Source organism: Haliotis asinina, chromosome 1 (genome assembly GCF_037392515.1).
Source record: "Haliotis asinina isolate JCU_RB_2024 chromosome 1, JCU_Hal_asi_v2, whole genome shotgun sequence".
In the NCBI taxonomy this organism is placed as follows: domain Eukaryota; kingdom Metazoa; phylum Mollusca; class Gastropoda; order Lepetellida; family Haliotidae; genus Haliotis; species Haliotis asinina.
Genome location: NC_090280.1, coordinates 18,481,463 through 18,508,464, shown reverse-complemented (window position 1 = coordinate 18,508,464; position 27,002 = coordinate 18,481,463). Strand labels below are relative to the sequence as shown.

The window sequence follows — 27,002 nt, the reverse complement described above, 5'->3', positions numbered from 1 at the left end:
GTGGACCAAATATCCCCCCGGGTCCACTACGGGGGTGTCGGCGAGCTCTTGGCGTTACCCAGCACCCACCACGAGGAGGTGGTCCGCCACGGGTGCCTGTGTCAGTGGAGGAGGGGATCCTGGTGGTTGAGGGTACTGGAACAAGGACTAGGTGATCCTGTTGCCCAACACACCACTTTGGCCCTAATTTCACCTAGACGGGTGGTTGAATAGGCCCGATTCAATCAATCGGCTGGGAACGCCAAGCCCTGTGTTACATTAATATACTGTTGCACCAAATTTTGAAAATTATCATATGATATGTTTTAAAGTCTTGGCGAATTTGTTGGACTCTGAATTTCAATACATAATTCAATATCGGTTTTGCCTAGAGCTGTGTGCCAGAAGGCGGTGGCTCATAGGCCAATCTGGTGGAATCATTAATCTATTAATTTTTCTACTTGAGTAAATCATCCGGGTATCCTTGGTGCTGCAAGCTGGAGATCCGCTTGTTTTTAACATTGTCCTTGTGATACTCCGTGGTTGGAGGGGAGCTCGGATGATGAAACAATAAAAATTCAATATGACTTACGAAACTCCCTCAAAAAAATGAAATAAACGTCCACTCGACAATGATGATGAACAGCGCGCTTCACAGTCTATCGATTACTGGCCACGATCTATAGTGATTGAGGCTATTGGTAAAATGCCTCTGCAATTAAATCCGTTTGCAGTTTCTAAAGGAATTCAGGGCATTGCAGGAGTTGTGAAAAACATTAGACGCTTACGTTCCGGTGCTTTGTTAGTCGAGCATCCAACCTCCTTTCCCTTGAATCGTTTGTAGATGTACCCGTTTCAGTTTCTGCGCACCGAACTCTTAACACCAGCAAAGGTATTGTACGAGATCGGGATCGATTGTACGCTGACATGGCAGAAATGGATATAGTTAGAGAAATGAAAGATCAAGGAGTTACCTTTGTAAAAAGGTTTATCACCCGTAAAAACTCAGAAATCCATCAGACAAACACATACCTGTTTTCGTTTTCCTTGCCAACCGCACATCAGTCAGTAAAGGCGGGATACTGCAATATGAGGGTTGATACATACATTCCTAACCCTCTCAGATGTTTCAAATGTCAGATGTTTGGCCAAGGTATGAACACCTGCACATTGTCTGTTACATGTGTCTTCTCACTGCAGTGAGCGCAAGATTGTGACAGCAGTTTTTAAAAGTGCGCCAACTGCTTTGGAACACACTCATCTTCCTCTAAGGACTGACCGATGTGGAAACAGCAGATGGAGATTACTAAGATTAAATTCAGTACAAACATCAGTTTTGCAGAAGCTAAAAGACCCCTACAAACCCTAGGACAGACAATAACCTGTCAAACAGATTGGACATGGGTGAAAACTAAAACTCCCGAGAGATTTTTCCCAGAACAATCCACTCAAACAGTTGTTATTTCATCCCAAATCCAATCTGAGTCTCAAGGTGAAACATTCATACCACAGGACAAATCACCATCTCAATTAACAGCAGAAGTTCAACAGACCATTAAAAGCAAACCAAAACCAAGGTCAGATTCAACTAAGAAACTTCAAAGTAGCAGAGTATCAAAGGGATCAGAAAATCAAGTTAAGCTATATGATAAATATGGTTCACTTGAGGATATGGACGTGTCCGAACACTCCCATGCCAGGGCACATAGCTTGTCGCCCTCTAAAATGGGACGGGATAGATCCCCAATTATTCTGCCTGAGAGATGGCCCATTCCAAAAGTATACAGTGGACTTGTAGAGGATTACGGGCCAATTTTAATGAGTTACAGGTATTAGTCCAAGATTTTGCTCCATCAACTTTCTGTCTGGAGGAAACGTATCTGAAGCAGATAGATACTTTTAATTTACGTCAGTTCATTGCTTATCATTCTTTTTCACCTTCAGTCCTTGTAAAGCAGGACGTTATCCATAGTCCTCTAATACTCAGAACTAATCTCCAAGCTGCTGCTGTGAGACTAACTCTTCACGTTACTTTTACACTGTGCTCTTTGTATATTCCGCCTACTTCGACAGTCCAGCTGTCTGATCTTCAAGCTCTCTATGACCAGCTTCCTAAATCCTGTATCATAATGGGTGATCTCAATGGCCATAACCCGATCTGGGGCGGTACAAACACTAACACTAAAGGTAAAATATTGGAAGATTTATTATCCAATAATGACTTGTGTATATATAATGACGATTCAAGCACTTGTCTGCATCATGCGACTGGCACTTAGTCTTCTCTAGATTTGTCGTTTGCAGACTCTAATCTACTTAATGAATTTGATTGGTCACTCCAGAATGACCTCTGTGGAAGTGACCACTTTCCAACGATCTTATCAGAAATTAATCCATCAGGCTCTCCATCATATACAAGATGGAACTTTTCTAAGGCAGACTGGCCCTTGTTTCAAACTTTATCCACTTCTAAACTAAGACCCGAATGTTTCAGTGATATAACTGATCCTATTCAGTGTTTTTCTGACGTTTTAAATGAAATTGCTGATGCGTGTATAGCAAAATCCTCTACAACTCCACATGTACGGATACCATGGTTTAATACAGATTGTAGACAAGCCAGGAAATGGAGGAAAAGGGCAAAAAAATGATTTCCGCCGTCACCCAACTGTCCACAACTTAAATAAATTCAAATGCAAAGGCACATCGTCCCTTTAAACAAAACAAACGTCAACCTTGGAGGAACTGTCTCCAAAATTAATTCACGCACACCATTGGGCAAGGTCTGGAACATGTTTCAAAGAATTCATCATAGGCAAAAATTATGTCCCTGAGTTTCAGAAATATCAGAAACAGCAGGAAAAGACAAAAGTTAATTTCGACTCAAATAATGGTGAAGATTACGATGAAGTTTTTTCATTACATGAGCTACAAACTGCCCTTAAGCAAGCTCATGACACTGCAACTGGTGATAATAATATCCATTACCAGCTACTGAAACATTTACCTGAACCGTGTCTAATGACACTTTTAGATATATTTGACCAAATATGGACGTCTGGAGAATTTCCACCTTCATGGCGTAATGTCATTGTAGTCCCGATACCAAAACCTGGCAGGGATCATACAGATCCGTCGAATTACAGACCGATATCTCTAACAAGCTGTGTCTGCAAAACCATGGTACGTATGGTGAATAAAAGATTGACTTGGTATCTTGAAACCAATAACCTTACAACAAATATTCAATGTGGTTTCAGGAAAAACCGTAGTACCATTGATCATTTCGTACGTTTAGAATCCTTTTTTAAAAAATGCCATAGTTAATAAACAACATGCTGTATCAATTTTCTTTGATCTTGAAAAAGCTTATGATACGACCTCGAAGCATGGTATTTCAAAGGATTTCCATACTTTTGGTTTGAGAGGCCGTTTACCTCTTTTTATATCACAGTTCTTAAAAGACAGAATATTTCAAGGCCGAGTAAATTCAACCCTGTCTGATCATTACAATCAGGATCAGGGTGTCCCCCAAGGTAGTATTTTGTCTGTCACATTGTTTAGCATTAAGGTCAATAGCTTATCTAGGGTTTTAAATGATTCAATGGATGGATCATTATTTGTGGATGATTCTAATATTTCTTGTCGCGGGAAAAATATGCATACTACTGAACGGCAACTGCAGTTATGTTTAAACAAAATAAGTAAATGGTGTCTTGAAAACGGCTTTAAATTTTCTAAATCCAAAACGAAATGTATACATTTCTGTAGAAAATATAAGCCCCATAAGGACCAAGAACTATCTTTAAATGGCACTCCCATCAAAGTTGTAAAGGAGGACAAATTCGTGGACCTAGTTTTCGATTTACATTTAACTTTTGTGTCGCGTATCAAGTCCCGTAAAGCTAAATGCCTGAAAGCACTCGATTTGTTGAAAGTTGTTTCCAGCTCAAAATGGGGAGGAGATCAAGCTACCCTCCTACACCTATATCATCGCTGGTCCGTTGAAAACTTGATTATGGCTTCATCGTTTATGGTGGAGCCTGCAAAAGCAACCTAAAACTTCTTGATTCTGTCCATCACCAAGGTCTAAGACTTTGTCTTGAGACTTCCAGAACTTCACCTGTTGACAGACTCTACGTTACACAACGACATATAAACTTGTCTTTACAATACATTACGAAATTATATTCGAATGAATCTAACCCTGCCTTTATTTGTGTCTTCAATACCCTATATGAAGATTTATACAAGAAGAAATCTTCTCTGGTTCCACCTCTAGGGCACAGAATTAAACCCTTTCTTTCTTCGGCTGGTATTAAGCTGGAAAACATAGCTCCCTCCCGTCTCCTCCTCCTTGGCAGTTGGTTAGGCCCCAAGTGGACCTAACATTAACTGCATTTTATAAAATCAGACACAAATGACTTACAATATAAACAAGAATATAATGAACTACAAGATAAATATAGCAATTACAAACCCTTATTTACAGATGGGTCCATGGACGGGGACGCATCATTGTCACTGGATCCAGAACAACATTTTCTAGAATGCCAGATAACAGCTCTAATTTTACTGCAGAAGCAAACGCAATATTAACGGCTCTAAAACATATTCCTAAACATGAACAATATATAATATATTCCGACTCTCTTTCTTGTCTTCAGGCTGTTAACAATTTGTCTTGTAAACATCCACTTTTAACTGAAATTATTGAACTGTATAACGATCTTGCTACTGGCCAATGCGACATCGTCTTCTGTTGGTTACCCAGCCACGTAGGCATTTCTGGTAACACAATGGCCGATCTTGCTGCCAAGGCAGCACTCAACAAATCTGTGACACCACTTCTTATTCCATACTCTGATTACAAAGCTACCATTAGAACTTACACCCGTGATCTGATGCAGAAGAAGTGGGACACCCAAGTAGGTATAATTAAATTACATGAAATAAAACCGTATATTGGTTACACCTACTTGGACTGTCAGTCCAGATTTGAAGAGGTCATCATGCGGCGATGTCGTATTGGCAATACAAGATGTACTCATTAATACTTATTGAAAGGTGAGGATCTTCCATTCTGCATCCCTTGTGATGAAATATTCCATCACAAAGGATAATTATTTCAAATCAGGAACTATGAAGGACCTTTTTAGTAACGTAAGTTCCCATTTAATTATTGCATTTTTAGGAGAATTAGATTTGTTGAGTGACTCGTAAATAGATAAGTATTTTATGACTGGAAGTTAAATTGGTAACTGACATTGTTAGTGGCTGTATCCTCGAAGGGGGTTGAAGTACCGTAAAATTATTGTCCTGCTGAGACGGTACGTACGTCCCAAAACATTTGAAGTCAAATTTAATCCTGCTCCTTTTTCGCCGTAGTATTTCTGTCAGTTTAATTTGTGGTTAATCTTGCATACAGTCGCCAGCAGCTGAGAGGATGGTGTAAATCCAGTTAGGGACCATGCAGGTAGCAGAAGTAATGTAAGTCCCCATGGCCTCTAGTATGGTGATCTACCTTTAGTTGTTGGCGATCTATGGCCTGTTTTACATTGTACTGTCAAATAGTGATACTACTATTGTTTAAGTTTCCACGCTAGTTTCACATACTAATTGTGATAGTCTAGTGGGTTTACTGTCCTTTGTCGACAAGTTCTTCATAATATGCATATATATTTCGTTTTTATATCACGTATGTTCTCGTCACGATATGGCTGCAATATTTGCCGATGTGACGTCAAATATTAACTCACTCACTCACTCAGTAAACATACTCTTCAACTTAACACCATTCTATGAATATTGAACAGTGAACAAACATCACTGATCACTGATCACTTAAAACTGTTACTGAACAGTGAACACTAAACAGTGAATGTTAAACAGTGAACAGTGAACACTGAACACTGAACAGTAAACACCGACCACCGATGACTCAACATGGAAAACTGTAAATGAAAAGTGAACATGGACCCTGAACAGTGAACACTGAACAGTGATTTCTAAACTGAATATTGAATGCTGAATATAACAGTAAACACTGAACAGTGAACAGTGAATACTGAACACTGAACATCTAACGTTGAGTACTGAACAGAGAACACCCATCACCGATCATTCAAAACGGAACACTGTAACTGAAAAGTGAACACAGACATTGAACACGAACAGTGAACACTCCGCGGGGAACACAGTGAACACCGAACACCGAGGAATATACAAAATGAACAGTGAATGCTAAACAGAGAACCCTGTACACAGAACATTGTAACTGAAAAGAACATCAATGTATCATCACGTGGATCAGATGTGATGATATCACCTTGAAACATCCGAGGTTGTGATGCATCGTCTTATCTCCTCTGGTGTATTTATAACTATCTATGTCAGCATTCGCGACTTAAAACGACACTTTAATAAGAGTTCATTTTGAAGCAAGACATATTGGGAAATGCCCAGTTAGTTGAGAGGTCGTACTTCATAAATTAAGACGTTGCAACGGTCCATCCATTCCGGTCAGGTTGCCTTCTGTTAACTCTGTTGAGGTAGAAGTTGTCGCAGCTATTGCACTACCACTATTCAGTTCTACCAATAACCCGAAGTACTGTTGAGTGCACTGGTCCTTGTCAAAGATGAAGCCACAACAAACGTATGCGTACATGTAAATCTGTTTACTTGTTTGTGTAGCGATAAGATACTTCTTTACCTCATGAAGTCACCCTCATAATAGAATAGGCGTTTTTAGAAGCTGATTTCGATACATTTTGACAGCTATCCTTATTAAGACAACTCCGATGTTTGAGTCCCATTAATCGTACTAATGTGCCAACACATCACACAATATGCTTGTAAACGTTAGTTATTAAACATGAAAATGATACTTGAAAGTGCATGTCGAAAACTTTTTCTCAGTAATGCACGAGCAATATGTCGGAAACATGAATGACGACATCGACTCTAAAATCCAAACCAAATTTCTTTACAAACATTTCGAGATAAAGATATGTTTTAAAATACCAAACATTCAATGTTACTGACCGAAATATCATTAAAGGAACTGAAACAAAGCAGTTGAATGACAAATGGAAATGAACTGCTGTGTAACAGTGTGTATGCAACAGCACATGGTTCAAGTTATGAATGTGTTGTAAACAAGAAAACACTGGAGGAAGATGAAGGATAAATGTTGTTCTTTATGGTTTGCAGATAGATTACAAAATTATTCAAATTGATATTCAAACTGAAAATGTGTTATTGCTGTGGTGGTGATACTCTACGTGGCCAAGTAATCATCATTTAGTTGAGAGGTCGAATCTTCATGGAGGAAGACTTAAGTCCTGACAAACCACTCCATTTTGGTCCCTTACTGTACAGTCCATTCAGGTGTGAGTTGTAGCACGAGTTGAACCACCAAGCCCCTTTATACGTCACAGCACAGTTCTTCGAGTTTGTATCCAGATCCAGATTATTTGCTGTAAATCTGGTGTTGTTGTGATACAACATCTGATCTCCTGAAAACACCAGCATATTCCTAACTATTACTTGAACACTCCATTCTGAACTGTAACATACGGTTCAGGCATGGCTTGTTTGACAACACTGTATGCGTCTGAGCCAAACACAGAATAGTATGAACACAGCATCATCGAGAGCTGTGTACAAACAGATTTATGCTAAAATTGAGCGACATGCTTACATGTCCTCTCCCGTTCTACATAATGATTTACGGTTTCATAGCTTCTTTTACGGAGAAATGTGAACCTTGACAATAATTTATTACATTCCTTCATTCGCGGTATTCTAATCATCCATTTAGAAGGAACAATGATTTAATCAACACAATAAGAATATATGACATTCTGAAACAAACACAAAGTAATATTTCCAACATACTCACCAGTTGTTCCTGAATATTTCCCGATGAACAGAGTGTAGAACTCTGACATGCCGCCCAGGTGGAAATTGTTGTACTCGGCATAGAAGTGACTTCCTGATTTGTTCACCAGGTCGATTCTCAGTTCATAGGTTTTCTGCTTCGTCACTCTGTGTATCTTCTCATTTCCTGAAATATGACCTCAGCTTACGTTATCCCGAAGTTCTGGAGAAGATTCCAGTCACACACTGTGTGAAATGAAAACTCAATCATGGGTAATAGTGACACCCCGGGTCAAGGAGGCGACCAGTACAGTAAGATACTGTGCATTCGTACAGAAAAAAACACAATGGAGACCCTGAGTTTCATTAGTGTTTCCATGTCGGAAACAAAGCCGTTGTGTACAACCTGACGACCAGAAGGATCTCTCTGTTCACACCCAAACACACAACCCAGACGCAAATGCATAATTTTACGGGAATGATTTACTTTTCGCTTAAATATCAATAAAATATTTATCACGACTTTCTTTTCACGAAATTCGTTTTCAAGAAGCCCTATTCTGTCGCTTCGACCTCATATATAAAATCGATACATATTTGTCTTAAACCTCAATAACGCCAATTTCTTTGTATACTAATCACAGACACATATATATAATTATGACATACAACATATCAGACACCAAGCTATCACATACCTAGAACAAAGATAGACGAACACTATCATATGTTTGGCTATATCAATTGTGGTCAAATACTCAACATTTAAACGATGGAATGAGTACAGTGTCACGGAAGTACGAAGCATTCATGGTTCTGACGGGAAATTGATGTTTGTACGAACCAAGCCAAAACTCTCGGGTGAGGTTTCCAAATCCGTCCATGTATTCAAACCAGGTTCGATAGAAATCTTCTGACCCGTCCAGTCGCCTTTGAAATACCTGTTCATGGAAATTCAGTGTCACATTGTGCGAATATTGAGATATATGACACAGTGACATTACCATTACACATGAAGGAAGAACTGTCATGCTGCAGATATTGTCTGGAACTTACCAACCACCCTCCGCCAGTCATGTCACAGTAGGCCAGAAATGACCCCTTCCCATCTGTCGGGTTGATTCGGTAAACTCCGTCCTCAGCTTCGGGAAACTCGTCCAACATGCTCTTACAGTCTGTTCAATATGAAGCGTATTTGGGCTTATTTCCATATTTCCTCATTTACATAATGTCTCTTGCAGTCTCGGCGTATATCAACCACTTGGAACAGAGAATGTTGTTCCTGAAATCATTCCTTCTTAACTTGCATTTTGAAAATCAGAATCAACTCAAAATTCTCAACCATTTATTATTTTAGCAATACTTCTCTCAATGCGATTAAATTTAAAACCCTGTAAATATCGAGGTGAAAAACGAATGTAAAGTTTAATAACAAGAAAAGGCTGAATAACATTTTACTGAGGCATGTTAAAATGTTTACTCAAAACGTATGTGCGCCAACAGATAGAAAACTGGAAATGAAAATATATTTTAAGTTTCGAAAACAAGGAGCGAGGAATGTGCTGCTTTCCTGTCTTACTGTCCAGTGTACAAAGACATTTTGGAGGTGTGTGTATCTGGAACAGCTTTTACCACTGGTTGAAAAGCATAGATATAGAGCTGTTTACGCTGTAATGTCACTGGTGCCGTAACTTTCTACACTACGATGTACTCACCACTGCGCCTGTCCGTGTTTCCACAGGTTTCATCCCTGGAAGCCAGGAAGTTATCCATGGATGTCTTGAAAGTATCGTAGTTGTCCAGAACCTGACAGTAGTCGCCGGATATGTTGGCATATCCACCACCAACCAGCAACACTACACACAGACATAGTCGGAACACCATGCTTCTCTCTGATAGCTGGTTGTACGGACTGAATCCGAGTGAATGGGTCTTGAGTGTGGAGTACTAAGTATTTAAAGGCTAACTTCAGTGCCAATCAAAACACTCTGCATATGTAACAGGAATATGATATATACAATGGCAACACTTGTGGTGTTTATATGCTGTATCACACACCGAGAGGTACTTGTTCATTGAACTGACAAACAGTGCCAGGACAAGTGGACCTCTGCTGTAACTAAAGTAAGTCATAATCCCGGACCTCTCTGGTATCCATCTAATCATGGTGCACACAATTGTCTTCCACTTATCTAAATACACTTGATGGACATGTGTCGAACACTTGTATAACCATTATTCAACACTTAAAAGAAAGTAGATCCGGTTTCAAAATTGATTGTTCAGTTGTCAGGTCACCAGCTAAAGCTATGCATCATCTAAATAATTACATAGGGACTTCATGTCTACAGCCGTACATCACACTTGTTTGTGAAAGTACACTCTGCATGGGTGAGTGGGTTTGGGTGAGTGAGTGAGTTTAGTTTAGTTACGTCGCTGGTCAATAAATAATCGAGTCTGGACAATCAACATGAGTATCTATCTGCGCAACTGTGTCAATGAACCCAGCGAGGTTGACCACTGTCACTGTATTGTGAGGCGATTGCAACACCGACATTATCAATTATCAAACCTCGTAAAGGTCACCCTTACCTCAACAGTATCTCTCTGTGTGGCGTCATCGGTTCCCAATTGCGCAGATCGATGCTCATGTTGTTGATCACTGGATTGTCTGGTCCAGACTCGATTATTTACAGACCGTCGCCATATAGCTGGAATATTGCTAAGTGCGACGTAAAACTAAACTCACTCACTCACTCACTCTCTCTGTGTGGAATATGATACCTTCCTGTTACGGCGGCAAAGAAGTTTGACAAATGATAACATGGTGATACACTGAAACAGGAGAAATACACAATACGCCAAAATTGATTACACATTTGTTCCTGAACACCTACGTCAGTCGGTCATCACTTCACATGTTTATGATTCATCCCCTTTCCATGTATCTGATCATTTCTCTTTATCTGCTTCCCTTCATGTCGACATGCTCAATACTACTGCTTGTATGGTTAGTATACCATCTACTCCCCACAAGGGATCAAAAGCTAGTTAACTACAAACTGATATGTTCGAAGCCGACGTACACAGATTGCTAGGTGACCTAACACCAGTGACTGGGACTGTAGAAGCAGATATGATAGAGAACTACTTTGACGAAATTGTCAGTGCATTAAAGAAGTCTGCTCATGAGCAAATGCCAAGTGGACACCATAGACCGTACCTAAAACCCTTCTGGAAACGATGGAATCTCGATCTGTATCACTACAGGATGCAGAAACAGACAGGTTTTGGTCAGCTGAAGGCAGGCCCGAGGTGCTGATAACGACTCGTATACCTTATACAAACAGGTTAACTGTGACCTTTGTAAAAGGGAGACAATCCGGGGGAGAGTGGGATAAAGACATGTACGTGGAGATAAATTCTGCTCGCGAAGTTGATATTCCTGAATTCAGTTCAATCCTGATTGTTAGGATTCAAAGGAAACCTAAGACCGTTAGCACACACCTGAAGTACAAAGCTGAAGTTAGTAATTTGTGGGCAGACAACTATGCAGATCTATTATCACCTCTTGAACGGCCACAGATTGATAACGACTTTCGTAATGAGATCCACTCTAGGGTAGACCAGATCTTAAGAATACCACTACACATGACGATGACCCTATACTCAAAACGGACATTGAAGTGGGTGAACTAAACCATTGAAACAATTCCGAAAAATGAGAAAATCAACTGGTACGGACCAAACCACAAATGAACATATTTGTGTCGTTCTCGGTGTGGTCCTCAAACATTTAACGAAATTGTTTAACAGAATGGCACATGCCTGTTATATCCCTGCATTGTTAAGATCGGGGACAATTATTCCAATATACAGAAGAAACAAAAAGTACAGATCGGATCCTGCGAATTACAGCAGTGTCACCTTAACCTCCGTCATTGGGACACTGTTTGAGGAGATACTGTTGGAAAGAATTGAGAGGTACGTTAAATACATATGGAACCTGACTTCCCACACAGACTACTGTGTGGTTTCCGAACAGAGGATGGTGCAAACTTAGCTACCTATATACTTACGGACAGGTCCTCCAATGTATACACTTTCTTTCTCGACAACCAGAAAGCATTCGATCGTATCTGGCACAACAGGCTGATGCTAAAACTATTTATGTTTTGTGTGCAAGGAAAAGACTGACATATAATACATCAGTCGTACTATGAAGTGACTGGATGTGTCAAACATGCTGACAAGACAAGTCGCATGAATGTTTTTTGTGCATGTAAATGAGCATATATGTCGCGGACAAGACACGTACGCCTTGGTCATTTACGACAAGGTCTTATTCTTGGACTTGATCACTATACAGTAGTCTTACTCACGACTCTCATAAGCCCGACAAGTAGTGGCCGACGTGTCTCCTTAGAAACTGACCATCAATATGTTTGCCAATGGAGACTGACATATATTGCAAGCAAAAACTGTGTCCTAGCAATCAAGGGTGAAAGTAACATTTACCAGTCATGCCCTTTCAGCCTGGGAAATTACAGACCGTCAATGAAATCGACCACAATGTACGCAGGATCCTTTATGAGTACACATTCAGAATCCGAAAGGAGTACGATATCTCGTGTTAAGGAGAGAGAAACCTTGAACAGGCCCCCAAGTAATTGAAGGAATTACAGCAAATTTGAAGGAATTGCATCTCAAATGTAAACAAACGCAGGCCACTCACGTACCAATTGCAGCCATGTACCAATTGAAGGGTGGGGGCTGGGGTGGGGGGAGGGGGGAGGGGTGCCTGTTTAACTCACATGGAGATATTGGTCTTAGAGCTAAACCACAGGGGCTTGTATTACTGAAAATAATATGTTCTGGGGAGAACACGCGTACACTCATATCCATATACATACAAAGAAGGTACACAAAAATGGATGTCTGTGTACGCTTGTTGGACCCAGGACGTATTCTTTTCAGCAAAACAAGCCCCTGTGGTCTTACCATATGACGTAGAGTAATAATTCCATGCTCCTTCTTCGCGAGAGAAAGGTGGTCAAATATGTCCCGGACAAGAACAAATAACACTGAAACTATCCAGCGCTACTTTACACGAACTGTGTAAAATGTTCGTCAGAGATCTTCGACCGTTCCAAATATTCAAACTTAAGGGGACTGTGACTGTGACAGCTACTATAGACACAATGAAGCTGATGTTCCTTGGAAGGTTATGCCGAAGCAATCACACAGTCTGCGAAGCTCCAGGATCCTGAGATCATTCCTGCATCTATAGATAGTGAGCTATAGACAATGATCCATTTTAAAACTTCCTTTTTTCTCTTTACAAAACATCAGTGTGTGCGTTGTGTTAAGTATGTGCGTTGTGTTAACAGTATAATTACTAGCCGAAGTTACTGGAGGAAATAAAGATATTTATTCATTCACTCACTCATTCATTCATTGTACACACCACCCTGTACACACACAAGCATCTACAAAACACACTTTACACTCAGAATGATGTACACACCTCCCTGTACACACAAACATGCACACATTGAGCGCCCACTATACAGCATATTCTATACATAACACAGGAATGCATGCTAAAACAGCAAGGCTATATGATGATACTATCGATCTGTATTGCAAAATAATTATTATGTGTACCAGGGCATGAAAGCCATTGTATTCTACGTTCAGTGATCAAGACTTATGCAAGTACGACAAATACATACAATCGATATTCACAGAATATTTATACAGGTGTGTCAAAGCATGAGGTATACACCATTCCATGATCAATGATAACAATTTTACACTACAGGGTAGATATACAAGATTATTTTTTAAAAAAACTAAATAAAAGCTTGAGTCCTAGTCGAAATATCAGGCAATATTGGATGCTACCTGTGCAGCCTGGATAACATACCAGACACCACTATCATTGTTGCAGAGATGATATACCATTCCACATTCAGTGATGCTTAATTTTAAAATTTTAAAGCTAAGTCCTGTTGGCAACATGGTTCAAATACATACATAGACTATATTATGGAACAATCAGTTATACAGACTCTTTAGTCATGTGAATCCAGGCATAAAGTTCAGTTATACCTAATATTACTCTACAAAGTAGACATACAAAAGTTTTAAGAGGGTATATGCAAGTTCAGCAGGTACATACAGTCAGTTTTACAGGATGATTATCCAGGTGTGTCAACGCATGGAATATATAATATTCCACGATCAATGATGCATAATGCAACATTACTGGGTACAAAACTGAGGTTTGACTCATAACAGTTATAACAGACCATATCAAATGCAACCTGTTACCATGGATACCCATACAAGGCATCAAGACTTGGAAAATAGAACGGTTCGTAACCGGTAATTCATCGGATTTAACAAAGTACAGATATATCATGGCATAGAAATAAGTTTTACACATCCCAAACACGAGTACAGGTACCACAAGAGGCTGGGATAGTAATGTCCCATATTAATGATCAGTGATGCATGCTACATAGGATTTATTGTATACGAGAGCTTTCCTACTAAGGTTTGAGGCATGGAAAAAGTAGCAGGCCAAGTTTCCTATAACTGATTCGTGTTGGGAAGATACGAATAGGTTCAACTTTGCCACAGTTGGGAATGCAGCATATTAGAGGGGCGTGTATCTTTGTTGGAGGTTACCATAAGTTACAAAAGAAAGTGACTTTTAGTCACGACGAATTCAGTGTTGCAGACTTTACAGTCTCTCATACCTTGGCATATCTGAAAATCTGCCAGTTTCAATGGCTAGTTTATGTGAGCTGCAGCTGAACTGTGCACGCCGTACTCACAGAAGCATGTACACACCACACATTACACACACAAACGTGCACACACAAATGTCCTCACCACCCATTGCTCACAGTAACGGATTTATGCGCACATAAAATACACATTCACTGTTAAAGTCAACAACATTGCATACCTACCTTGATTGGCATTCTCGTATTTCTTGCGTAAAGTGGCGTAACTTCTGCAGTTACCTCAAACAACGCTCTAACCAGGATAATGTCGGATAATTATTCCTAACATTAATTGGATTTCAGTTTCAACTTCCATGTCAGTACACTTTACTGTTGCTCTGAGTACTGGTTTATTAAGACTGGTATCCACATGTCTCCTGCATCCATAAATAAATATTGATTCAATAATTCTTATTTTTTACGTAGTTGTTTGATCTCAGTGTAGTCTGATGTAAAAGAGTCAGTGTCCATCTTGTGATAGTGTGATGAAAATGTGTTATTGTTGTGGTGGTGATACTCAACGTGACCAAGTAATCATCATTTAGTTGAGAGGTCGAATCTTCATGGAGGAAAACTTAAGTCCTGACAAACCAAACCATCGAGGTCTCACACTGTACAGACCATTCAGATGTGAGTTGTAGCACGATTTGAACCACCACGCCCCTTTATGTGTCACAGCACAGTTCCCGGATTGTGCATCAAGATCCAAATTCTTTGCACTGAATCTGGTGTTGTTGTGATACAACATCTTGTCTCCTGAAAATACACAAACACCAGCATATTTCTGACTATTACTTGAACACTCCATGCTGAACTGTAACATACCGTTCAGTCATGGCTTGTTTGACAACACTGTATGCGTCTGAGCCAAACACAGAATAGTCTGACCACAGCGTCAAAGAGAGCTGTGTACAAACAGATTTCTTATGAAATTGAGCAAAATGCTCACATGTCATCTCCCGTTTCACATAACGATTAACGGTTTCATAGCTTCCTTTACGGAGAAATGTGTACCTTCACAATAGTGTATTACATTCCTTCATTCTAATCATCCAGGTAGAAGGAACAATGATTTAATCAACACAATAGGAATATATGGCATTCTGAAACAAACACAAATTGATATTTACAACATACTCACCAGCTGTTCCTGAATATTTCCCGATGAACAGAGTGTAGAACTCTGACATGCTGCCCAGGTGGAAACTGTTGTACTCAGCAAAGAAGTGACTTCCTGATTTGTTCACCAGGTCAATTCTCAGTTCATAGGTTTTCTGCTTCGTCAGTCGGTGTATCTTCTCATTTCCTGAAATATGACCACATCTTTAGTTATCACGAAGTTCTGGAGAAGATTCCAGTCACACACTGTATGAAATGAAAACTAAATCATGGGTTATAGTGACACCCCGGGTCAAGGAGGCGAGTCAATCAGTAAAGCAAGATACTGTGCAGTATTACTGAAAAACCACAGTGGAGACCCTGAGTTTCATCAGTTGTTCCATGTCGGAAATCCAGCCGTTGTGTACATCCTGACGACCAGAAGGATCTCTCTGTTCACACCCAAACACACAATGAAGTCGCAAATGCATAATTGTATGGTAATAATTTTGGCTTAAATATCAATAAAATATTTATCACGACTTTCTTTTTCGAAATCCGTTTTCAAGAAGCCCTATTCTATCTCTTCGACCTCATATATAAAAGCTGTGCATATTTGTCTTAAACCTCGATAACAACAGTTTCTTTGTATACTAGATACAGACAGATAAAACCAATTATGACTTACAATATATCAGACACCAAGTTATCACAGACTTACAACAAAGATAGACGAACACTATCATATGCTTCACTATATCAATTGTGGGCATATACTCAACATTTAAACGATGGAATGAGTGCAATGTCACGGAAGTACGAAGCACATATGGTTCTGACGGGAAATTGATGTTTGTACGAACCAAGCCAAAACTCTCGGGTGAGGTTTCCAAATCCGTCCATGTATTCAAACCAGGTTCGATAGAAATCTTCTGACCCGTCCAGTCGCCTTTGAAATACCTGTTCATTGAAAATCAGTGTCTCATTGTGCGAATATTGAGATATATGACACATTGACATCACCATTGCACTTTGAAGGAAGAATTGTCATGCTGCAGATATTGTGTGGAACTTACCAACCATCCTCCGCCAGTCATGTCACAGTAGGCCAGAAATGACCCCTTCCCATCTGTCGGGTTGATTCGGTAAACTCCGTCATCAGCTTCGGGAAACTCGTCCAACATGCTCTTACAGTCTGTTCAATATGAAGCGTATTTGGGCTTATTTCCATATTTCCTCATTTACATAATGTCTCTTGCAGTCTCGGCGTATATCAACCACTTGGAACAGTGAATGTTGTTGCTGGAATTAATAATTCTTAACTTGCCTCTTGATCAACGCAAAATTCGCAACTATTTATTATTCTAGCAATACTTCTACCAATACGATTAAATCAAAAGATATCGAGGTGAAAAGTGAATGTTAAGTTTGATAAAAGGAGAAAGCTGAATAACATTTTATTGAGGCATATAACAATGTAACATGGTCAGAGCTATGACATCATATGACGCTCCTTAACACGGAGCGAGGAATGTGCTGCTTTTCTATGTCTTACTATCCAGTGTACTAAGGCATTTTGGAGGTGCGTGTATTTGGAAAAACCTTCACCACTGGTTGAAAAGCAAAGATATAAAGCTCTCAGAATACTAACAAATCTGTACAAAAATGTATTTAAAGTTTCAAAAACAAGGAGCGAGGAATGTGCCGCTTTCCTATGTCTTACCGTCCAGTGTACAAAGACATTTGGGAGGTGTGTGTATCTGGAACAGCTTTCACCACTGGTTGAAAAGCATAGATATAGAGCTGTCAGAATACAAACAAATCTGTACAAAAATGTATTTAAAGTTTCAAAAACAATGCGCGAGGAATGTGCCGCTTTCCTATGTCTTACTGTCCAGTGTACAAAGACATTTGGGAGGTGTGTGTATCTGGAACAGCTTCTACCACTGGTTGAAAAGCATAGATATAGAGCTCTCAGAATACTAACAAAGCTGTAAAGTCACTGGTGCCGTAACTTTCTACACTACGATGTACTCACCACTGCGCCTGTCCGTGTTTCCACAGGTTTCATCCCTGGAAGCCAGGAAGTTATCCATGGATGTCTTGAAAGTATCGTAGTTGTCCAGAACCTGACAGTAGTCGCCGGATATGTTGGCATATCCACCACCAACCAGCAACACTACACACAGACATAGTCGGAACACCATGCTTCTCTCTGATAGCTGGTTGTACGGACTGAATCCGAGTGAATGGGTCTTGAGTGTGGAGTACTATGTATTTAAAGGCTAACTTCAGTGCCAATCAAAACACTCTGCATCTGTAACAGGAATATGATATACACAATGGCAACACTTGTGGTGTTTATATGCTGTATCACACACCGAGAGGTACTTGTACATTGAACTGACAAACAGTGCCAGGACAAGTGGACCTCTGCTGTAACTAAAGTAAGTCATAATCCCGGCCCTCTCTGGTATCCATCTCCTCGTGGTGCACACACTTGTCTTCCACTTATCTAAATACACTTGATAAACATGAGCTGAACACTTGTATAATCATTATTCAACACTTAAACCAAAATAGATCCGGTTTCAAAGTGGATCGTTCAGTTGTCAGGTCACCAGCTAAACCTATGTATCGCAATAATTACATAGGGACTTCGTGTCTACAGCCGTACATCACATTTGTTTGTGAAAGTACACTCTGAATGTGTGAATGAGTGAGTGGGTTTGGATGAGTGAGTGAGTTTAGTTTAGTTACGGAGGTGGTCAGTAAATAATCGAGTCTGGACAATCACATGATCAACATAAGCATCGATCTGCGCAACTGTCTCAATCAACCCAGCCAGGCTGACCACCAATAGCACTGTCTGCCTATCAAAACCGGTTAAATGAAACATCTGACGTTGTTGATGAACTCTCTGAAACTAGCCACAATATCTTGTGTGGCGACATTTCAACACCGACATTATCAATTATCAAACCTCGCACAGGTCACGCTTACTTCAACAGTATCTCTCTGAGCAGAATATGATACCTTCCTGTTACGGCGGCAAAGAAGTGGGACAAATGATAACATGATGATAACACTGAAACAGGAGAAACACACAATCCTACAAAACTGATTACACATTTCCTCCCGAACACCTAGGACAGTCGGTCATCACTTCACATGTTTATGATTCACCCTCTTTCCATGTTTCTGATCATTTCCTTGTAATTGCTTCTCTTCATGTCTACATGCTGCAGATAGCGTAAATTGTCCACAGAAACGTCTTGATGGTCTCCAAAGGTACTGTGAATCATGGGCTTTGACTCTTAGTATGTTTCAAATTAAAATAATGGTTTTCAGGAAGAGTGAAAAAACATCATGTGTGGAAAAGTCGACCTACAGTCTGATTAATATGGATGTAGTTTCTAGCTACAATTATTTGGGCTTAGTTCTTACAAGTCAAATACGTTTTGCACAGAACTGCAGTTCCCCTGCTATGAAGGTCAAGAAAGCCTTGTTTGAAGTTTTAACAACGATTTATTCCTATTGGCAGTTTACCTACAAGGTTTACTTTACATTATTTGACTCCCAAGTCATGCCACTGTTATACAGATCCGAGTTGTGGAGCTTTCAACGTCTACAGTACTATCAAACGGTTTCTTAACATTAGTACAAGGGCTCCAAATGTTCTAGTTATGGACGAATGGGGCAGATTCCCAGTTTTGTGTCTTCTCTATTAAGATGTGTCAAATTCTGGCTGAGAGTTACCCGTATGCCTAGTCATGGGTATCCACGTAAAGCATATGAAATGATGTATTCACTGGATAAGGTCGATCGTCATACATGGGCTTCATCAGTTAGGCAAGTTTTATTTAGTTACGGTACGACTGGGTGTTTCAGTTTGTTGGCAGTCTTGAAGTATATTTGTCAGAGTTTAAGCGACGTGTTACTGAAATTTTAAATCAGGAATGGAAATCTTGTTTGCAGTGTAGTAGCAGTATGACTCTTATGCTTCTTCCATACTGAACTTACAACCGGAAGTGTATTTAACACGTGGTGACTGTTCCTTATATCGTCGCGACTTGACGAAAGTGCGTATTGGCATGGCTAGACTACGAGTTGAACGTGGGCGATATCATAACGTAATGAGAACACTGCGACTGTGTAAAAAGTGCCAGGATTGAAGATGAATTCCATTTTGTTATGATGTGTCCAGCTTATGAAAGCTAAATAACTAAATACCTATCGTTGGTCTGTACATTCTATAATATATACTCGTCAAAAAGGTAGGGGATCTTCATTTTTTATAATTTACGATTAAAAATTTTTAGGAGATTTTTCGGAGTCAATCAATGTTCACATGGTATTATTGAACGTTTTGAGAGTGCATCACCATTTCCTTACAAACGTAGTTGTTCATTATTCCCTACGTTTTTGAAGAGTATAAAATCTAGTTTTATTAACTTAATGGCATCTAGTGATACAAACGTTGTTATAAAGCTACAACTTTATGTTCACTATGCACTACGTCTGAGATGTCAAATGTTGTAAACTGCAAATCTCAACCTGCTGGTTATATCATCTGTATAAGAGTGATATTGTAATGTAATAAATGGATCACAACTGTGGAAAGTGTGTAAGTTGGCCATTATTGAAGGTGAACTTCATGTTAGGATGTCCAGTGTATGATCTCAAACGATACCGTTTACCTACATATCCTATGATATAAACGTATAAACACAAAGTTATTATCAAGCTACAACATCATGTTTACTACGCCCTAAGTCTCATACAACCACGGTTGTAACATACAACGTCCAACCTGCAGCAGTATCATCTGTCTACAGACCGGAGGCCACACATGCTGAACAAACAATTGAATTGATATATTGAATTATATTTTCTCTATCAGTGCAACAAGTTCGACTGTAGAACTCTTTCAACATATGATTTTTTAATATGTTGCCAAAGGAGAAGCACGACACTATGTTTGTTTACATTAACACAAAGTAGCACCTTCCTGGACGTTAACGTTACTGAGATGTCCTTAAACAACGAGATACAATATTTATCCGTTCTTTTATAATGTAGAAAACATACACATTATGTAATAAACTAAACCCATCTCACAGATAAATACATTTCAGACAGCTATTTCTGAAACTCCTGTCCTGTCGTGTCAGTTATGTAATAATAGTAGGTCTGATTTATGTTTTACCATAATCTCTACTTACATTCTACTCAGTAAACATGGCATCGGCGAAGAACCGCCTGCTCGTGGTGGGTGCTGGGTAACGCTAAGTGCTCTTCTCCCGTGTGGACTCGAGGCTGAATGTGTCCACAGCACCCCATTGCTGGTCGTAAGAGGCGACCAAATTGGGCAACCAGTTGGCGGTGGAGGAGGGAATCATGGTGGTTGAGGGTACTGGAACAAGGACTAGGTGATCCTGTTGCCCAACACACCACTTTGGCCCTAACTTCACCTAGACGGGTGGTTGAATAGGCCCGATTCGATCAATCGGCTGGTCACGACAAGCCCTGTTCTACATTAATACACTGTTGCACCAAATTCTGAGAATTATCATATGATATGTTTTAAAGTCTTGGCGAATTTTTTGGACTCTGAATTTCAATACATTATTCAATAACGGTTTTGCCCAGAGTTGTGTGCCAGAGGGCAGTGGCTCATAGGCCTGTCTGGTGGAATCATTAATCTATTGATTTTTCTACTTTAGTAAATCATCCGGGTATCCTTGATGCTGCAAACTGGAGATTCGCTTGTTTTTAGCATTGTCCTTGTGATACTTCGTGGTGGGTGGGGAGCTCGGATGATGAAACAATAAAAATTCAATATGGCTTACGATACTCCCTAAAAAAATAAATAAATAAACGTCCACTCGACAATGATGATGAACAGCGCACTTCACAGTCTATCGATTAGTGGCCATGGTTTATAGTCATTGAGGCTATTGATAAAATGCCTCTGAAATTAAATCCGTTTGCAGTTTCTAAAGGAATTCAGGGCATTGTAGGGGACGTGAAAAACATTAGACGCTTACGTTCCGGTGCTTTGTTAGTCGAATGTAGCAAACGACAGCAAGCATCAAACCTCCTTTCCCTTCAATCGTTTGTAGGTGTACCCGTTTCAGTTTCTGCGCACCGAACTCTTAACACCAGCAAAGGTATTGTACGAGATCAGGATCGATTGTTCGCTGACATGACAGAACTGGATATAGTCACAAAAATGAAAGATCAAGGAGTTACCCTTGTAAAACGGTTTATCACCATCCATCAGACATCCACCAGACAAACACATATCTGCACCTCAGTCACTTAAGGCAGGATACTGCAATATCAGGGTTGATACATACATTCCTAACCCTCTCAGATGTTTCAAATGTCAGAAGTTTGGCCACGGTATGAACACCTGCACATTGTCTTTTACATGCGCTCACTGCAGTGAGAAGACACATGTAACAGAAGACTGTGACAGCAATTTTAAAAAAGTGCGCCAACTGCTTTGGAACACACTCATCTTCCTCTAAGGACTGCCCGATGTGGAAACAGCAGATGGAGATTAATACGATTAAATTCAGTAAAAACATCAGTTATGCAGAAGCTAAAAGACTCCTACAAACCCAAGGACAGACCGAAACGTGCGCATCAGTCTCCAGAACGCTATCTGATACAACCTTTTGTTTTAAACAGGCCGAAGTCCCAACTACGTCAATCACCTGTCAAACAGATTCGACATGGGTGAAAACTGATACTCCCGAGAGATTTTCCCCAGAACAATCCACTCAAACAACAGTTGTTATTTCATCCCAAATCCAATCTGAGTCTCAAGGTGAAACGTTCATACCACAGGACAAATCACCATCTCAATCAACAATCAACAAATGTTCAACAGGCCATTAAAAGCAAGCCGAAACCAAGGTCAGATTCAACTAAAAAACTTCAAAGTAGCAGAGTATCAAAGGGATCAGAAAATCAAGTTCAGCTATATAATAAATATGGTTCACTTGAGGATATGGACGTGTCCGAACACTCCCATTCCAGGGCACATAACTGTCGCCCTCTAAAATGGGACGGGATAGATCCCCAATTATTCTGCCTAAAAGATAGTCCATTCCAAAAATATAATATAGTGGAATTGTAGAGGATTACGGACCAATTTTAATGAGTTACAGTTATTAGTCCAAGATTTTGCTCCATCAGGTTTCTGCCTGCAGGAAACCTATCTGAAGCAGATAGATACTTTTAATTTACGTCAGTTCTTGGCTTATCATTCTTTTTCACCTTCAATCCTTGTAAAGCAGGACGTTATCCACAGTCCTCTAACACTCACAACTAATGTCCAAGTTGTTGCTGTGAGACTAACTCTTCACGTTACCTTTACACTGTGCTCTTTGTATATTCCGCCTTCTTTGACACTCCAGCTGTCTGATCTTCAAGCTCTCTATGACCAACTCCCTAAATCCTGTATCATAATGGTTGATCTCAATGGCCATAACTCGATCTGGTTCGGTGCAAACACTAACACTAAAGGTAAAATATTGGGAGATTTTATATCCAATAATGACTTGTGTATATCTAATGACGATTCAAGCACTTATCTGCATCCTGCAACTGTCATTCACTCTTCTCTAGATTTGTCGCTTGCAGACTCTAATCTACTTAATGAATTTGATTGGTCAGTCCACAATGACCTCTGCGGAAGTGACCACTTTCCAACTATTTTATCAGAAATTAATCCATATGGCTCTCCATCATATACAAGATGGAACTTTTCTAAGGCAGACTGGTCCTTGTTTCAAACTTTACCGACTTTTAAACTAAGACCTGAATGTTTCAGCGATATAACTGATTCTGTTAAGTGTTTTTCTGACGTTTTAAATGAAATTGCTGATGCGTGTATAGCAAAATCCTCTACAACTCCACATGTACGGATACCATGGTTTAATACAGATTGTAGACAAGCCAGGAAAGCGAGGAAAAGGGCAGAAAAATATTTCCGATATCACCCAACTGTCCACAACTTAAACAAATTCAAAATATTGAATGCAAAGGCACGTCGTACCTTTAAACAAAACAAACGACAACCTTGGAGAAACTGTCTCCAAATTAATTCACGCACACCAATGGGCTAGGTCTGGAACATGGTTCAAAGAATTCATCATCGGCAAATTATGTCCCTGAGTGTCAGAAATATCAGAAACAGAAGAAAAAGACAAAAGTTAATTTCGACTCAAATAATGGTGAAGATTACAATGAAGTGTTTTCATTACATGAGCTACAAACTGCCCTTAAGCAAGCTCATGACACTGCAACTGGTGACCCATTACCAGCTACTGAAACATTTATCTGAACCATGTCTGATGACACTTTTAGATATATTTGACCAAATATGGACGTCTGGAGAACTTCCACCTTCATGGCGTAATGTCATTGTAGTCCTGATATCAAAACCTGGCAGGGATCATACAGATCCGTCGAATTACAGACCGATATCTCTAACTAACTGTGTCCGCAAAACCATGGAACGTATGGTGAATAATAGATTGACTTGGTATCTTGAAACCAATAACCTTGTAACAAACAATCAATGTGGTTTCAGGAAAAATCGTAGTGCCATTGATCATTTGGTACGATTAGAATCCTTTGTCAAAAGTGCCATAGTTAATAAAGAACACGCTGTATCAATTTTCTTTGATCTTGAAAAGGCTCATGATACGACCTCGAAGCATGGTATTTCAAAGGATTTGCATGATTTTGTTTTGAGAGGTCGTTTACCTCTTTTTATCTCACAGTTCCTAAAAGATAGAAGACTTCAAGTCCGAGTAAATTCAACCCTGTCTGATCATTACAATCAGGATCAGGGTGTCCCCCAAGGTAGTATTTTGTCTGTCACATTGTTTAGCATTAAGATCAATAGCTTATCTATGGAATCCGAGAAGGGACATTGTCGCGTTGTCGCATTGTCGCGTTGTCGCCCTCTCAAAACCAAGCAAAATGAGGCAAAAATTAACCAAAGCGCGACAATGCGACAACGCGACATTTCGTCTAGTTGTCGCATTGTCGCGATGTCGCGTGTCGCGTTTCGAATAACATTTTCTCTGTTCCTCCAAAGTGCGACACGCGACATAGCGACACTTTTCAAGGTCAAAATATGTCGCGTTGTCGCATTGTCGCCCTATCTAAGATATGTAAGAATTCACTAAAACGCGACACGCGACAATGCGACAAAATGTATGTCGCATTGTCGCGTTGTCGCCCTTTTTGTTACCGGTGCGCATGTGTAGAAAGTGAATTAATCTACGCATGCGCTGAAAATGTTATACTCTATTCCAGACTTCACTGGTCTTCCTTACCTCCAATGGTTTTTAAAATGAAGTAGTGCTCGAAATGGCAATGGGCCTTCTCTTCTTGAACTTAATGCAAATCTTTCTTTATTGTTTTACATATTGCAAATGGATTTAGCCAGTCAAGTGTGTTCTTGCAGCAAATCGAATTAGTAGCGCAACTATTCATTGTAATCACGGCGCACTGTACCCCTGTCATTCAAGGCGGGGCAGTTTGCTGAGCAGAGTTAGTCTCTTAGTCACACCAGATAGTTATTATCATACGTTCGAATACCAGCACCATACACATTAATCACTTTGGACATTTCCATGACAGGTTGTGATTACAGGTTGTGAAAAACTAAAATATTGTTAAAATTCAAGCCACATCGGCAAATTCATCAGGTGATGTCCTCGAATGGGTCACTATGTCCCATAATGTGGCTCCTGACAGTTTCGTGGTACAGTCCTGTCCGACGCTGATGAATTTGTCTGAGATCTGCCTCTGTTCAGCCAGCAGTGGATGGATACCAAGTAGAATGAGATATCACTTAACCATCCGTCACCTCAATGACAGTTTAGGTCGACTTTGAACGTCATAGTGGGAAAAAGCCTTACGAATGGACTGTTAGCAGTAAGATATTAGAAACAATGACATCACTTGGTAGAGTTGCGTACACTTGTAGTGCCAGGAACCAGCTTTCCCTCCCTCACTCCTCTCACTCTTCTCGCCGCTCCACTCCACTCACCCAAGGTTTATTGGTATAAATAGCACGGTGTTTCATTACAATGATGTATTGTGATGCCCGTTTTCATTTCCGTTTGAATCCTATATTATTTATCCTGCACATAACCCGATTCACAATATGCCTCATAATTTTTTCATACGGATACTAGATCCAGCGATACACATGTACAAATGTACCTGTATCGTTTCAAACCTACGGCTGCTGTATCAAAAAAAATTCAGCAAAAGGGTCAGTCTGAATAGAACCATTCCGTTAAGCAACGACACTCAACCACTATGGACTTTACGACTAGATGTACGTTCATTTATCATTGTTCTGATGTCGATCCCTGGCTATCTGAACTCTTTAAAAATATCGAAAAATAATCATGCTTGTCATAGTTTTTTTTTTACATTCCGCCGTAACTAATGAAATTTTGATGAAATGTATTCACGCATTACCGCGCGTCGCGTTTGGTTAAAATATTGACCACAGTATGTATTATAAGATATTTACTAATGACTAAATGCTTTGTCGCATTGTCGCGTGTCGCGTTTTATTAGTTACGGCGGAATCCAAAAACTATCACAAGCATGATCATTTTTATATGCTTTTTAAGAGCTGAGATACCCGTGATTCGAACTCAGAACAATGATAAATGAACATCCATGTTGCCGTGTAGTGTGTGGGTTAAGGGTGCGTGGTTAATGGCGCATTCAAACTGTCCATTTTGCTGAAGAATATTATGATTCAGTAGGTGCATGTTTGAAAGTAGTACATAAGTATCACTTGATCAAGTATCCATATGAGAAAAGTATGAGATATATTGTGAATTATCTCATGTGCAGGGTTAATAAGACAGGATTCAAATAGAACTAAAACAGACATGACAACACATTATTGTATTGAAATACCTGGCTAATTTACGAAGCTTCCCAAACCTTGAGTGAGTGCAGCGGTGGAGGAGTGAGGAGTGGTGTGGAGCGAAGCGGAGAGGAGTGCGCTAGGGTGGAGTGGAGTAGAACGGAGCGCCGGAGGAGTGAAGGAGAAGGAGGGGCGAGGAGAGGTGTGGTGTGGAATGGAGTGGAGCTTCGCAGAGTAGGAGGAGTGAGGGAGGGAGAGTTGGTTTCTGGCACTTCAAGGGTACGCAACGATACCAAGCTATTTCATCGTTTCTAATAAACCAT

The 27,002-nt window shown here is 39.9% G+C and overlaps 2 protein-coding genes across 2 annotated transcripts; both read right to left on the bottom strand.

Moving 5' to 3' along the window:
- Positions 1-6,641: 6,641 nt before the first annotated feature.
- On the bottom strand, positions 6,642-9,782 carry LOC137287949 (fibrinogen C domain-containing protein 1-like). The gene is made up of 5 exons (XM_067820320.1): positions 9,576-9,782; positions 8,917-9,035; positions 8,705-8,801; positions 7,883-8,047; positions 6,642-7,496 (listed from the first exon to the last, which is right to left on the bottom strand). Exons 1-5 carry the CDS (start codon positions 9,742-9,744, stop codon positions 7,282-7,284), a joined length of 765 nt encoding a protein of 254 aa, XP_067676421.1. The 5' UTR covers positions 9,745-9,782; the 3' UTR covers positions 6,642-7,281.
- Positions 9,783-13,599: 3,817 nt separating this feature from the next.
- LOC137287969 (fibrinogen C domain-containing protein 1-like) lies at positions 13,600-18,068 on the bottom strand. Its single transcript, XM_067820338.1, has 5 exons — positions 17,794-18,068; positions 16,832-16,950; positions 16,619-16,715; positions 15,799-15,963; positions 13,600-15,413 (listed from the first exon to the last, which is right to left on the bottom strand). The coding sequence occupies exons 1-5, from the start codon at positions 17,960-17,962 to the stop codon at positions 15,199-15,201; spliced, it is 765 nt and encodes a 254-aa protein (XP_067676439.1). The 5' UTR covers positions 17,963-18,068; the 3' UTR covers positions 13,600-15,198.
- Between the last annotated feature and the right edge of the window lie 8,934 nt (positions 18,069-27,002).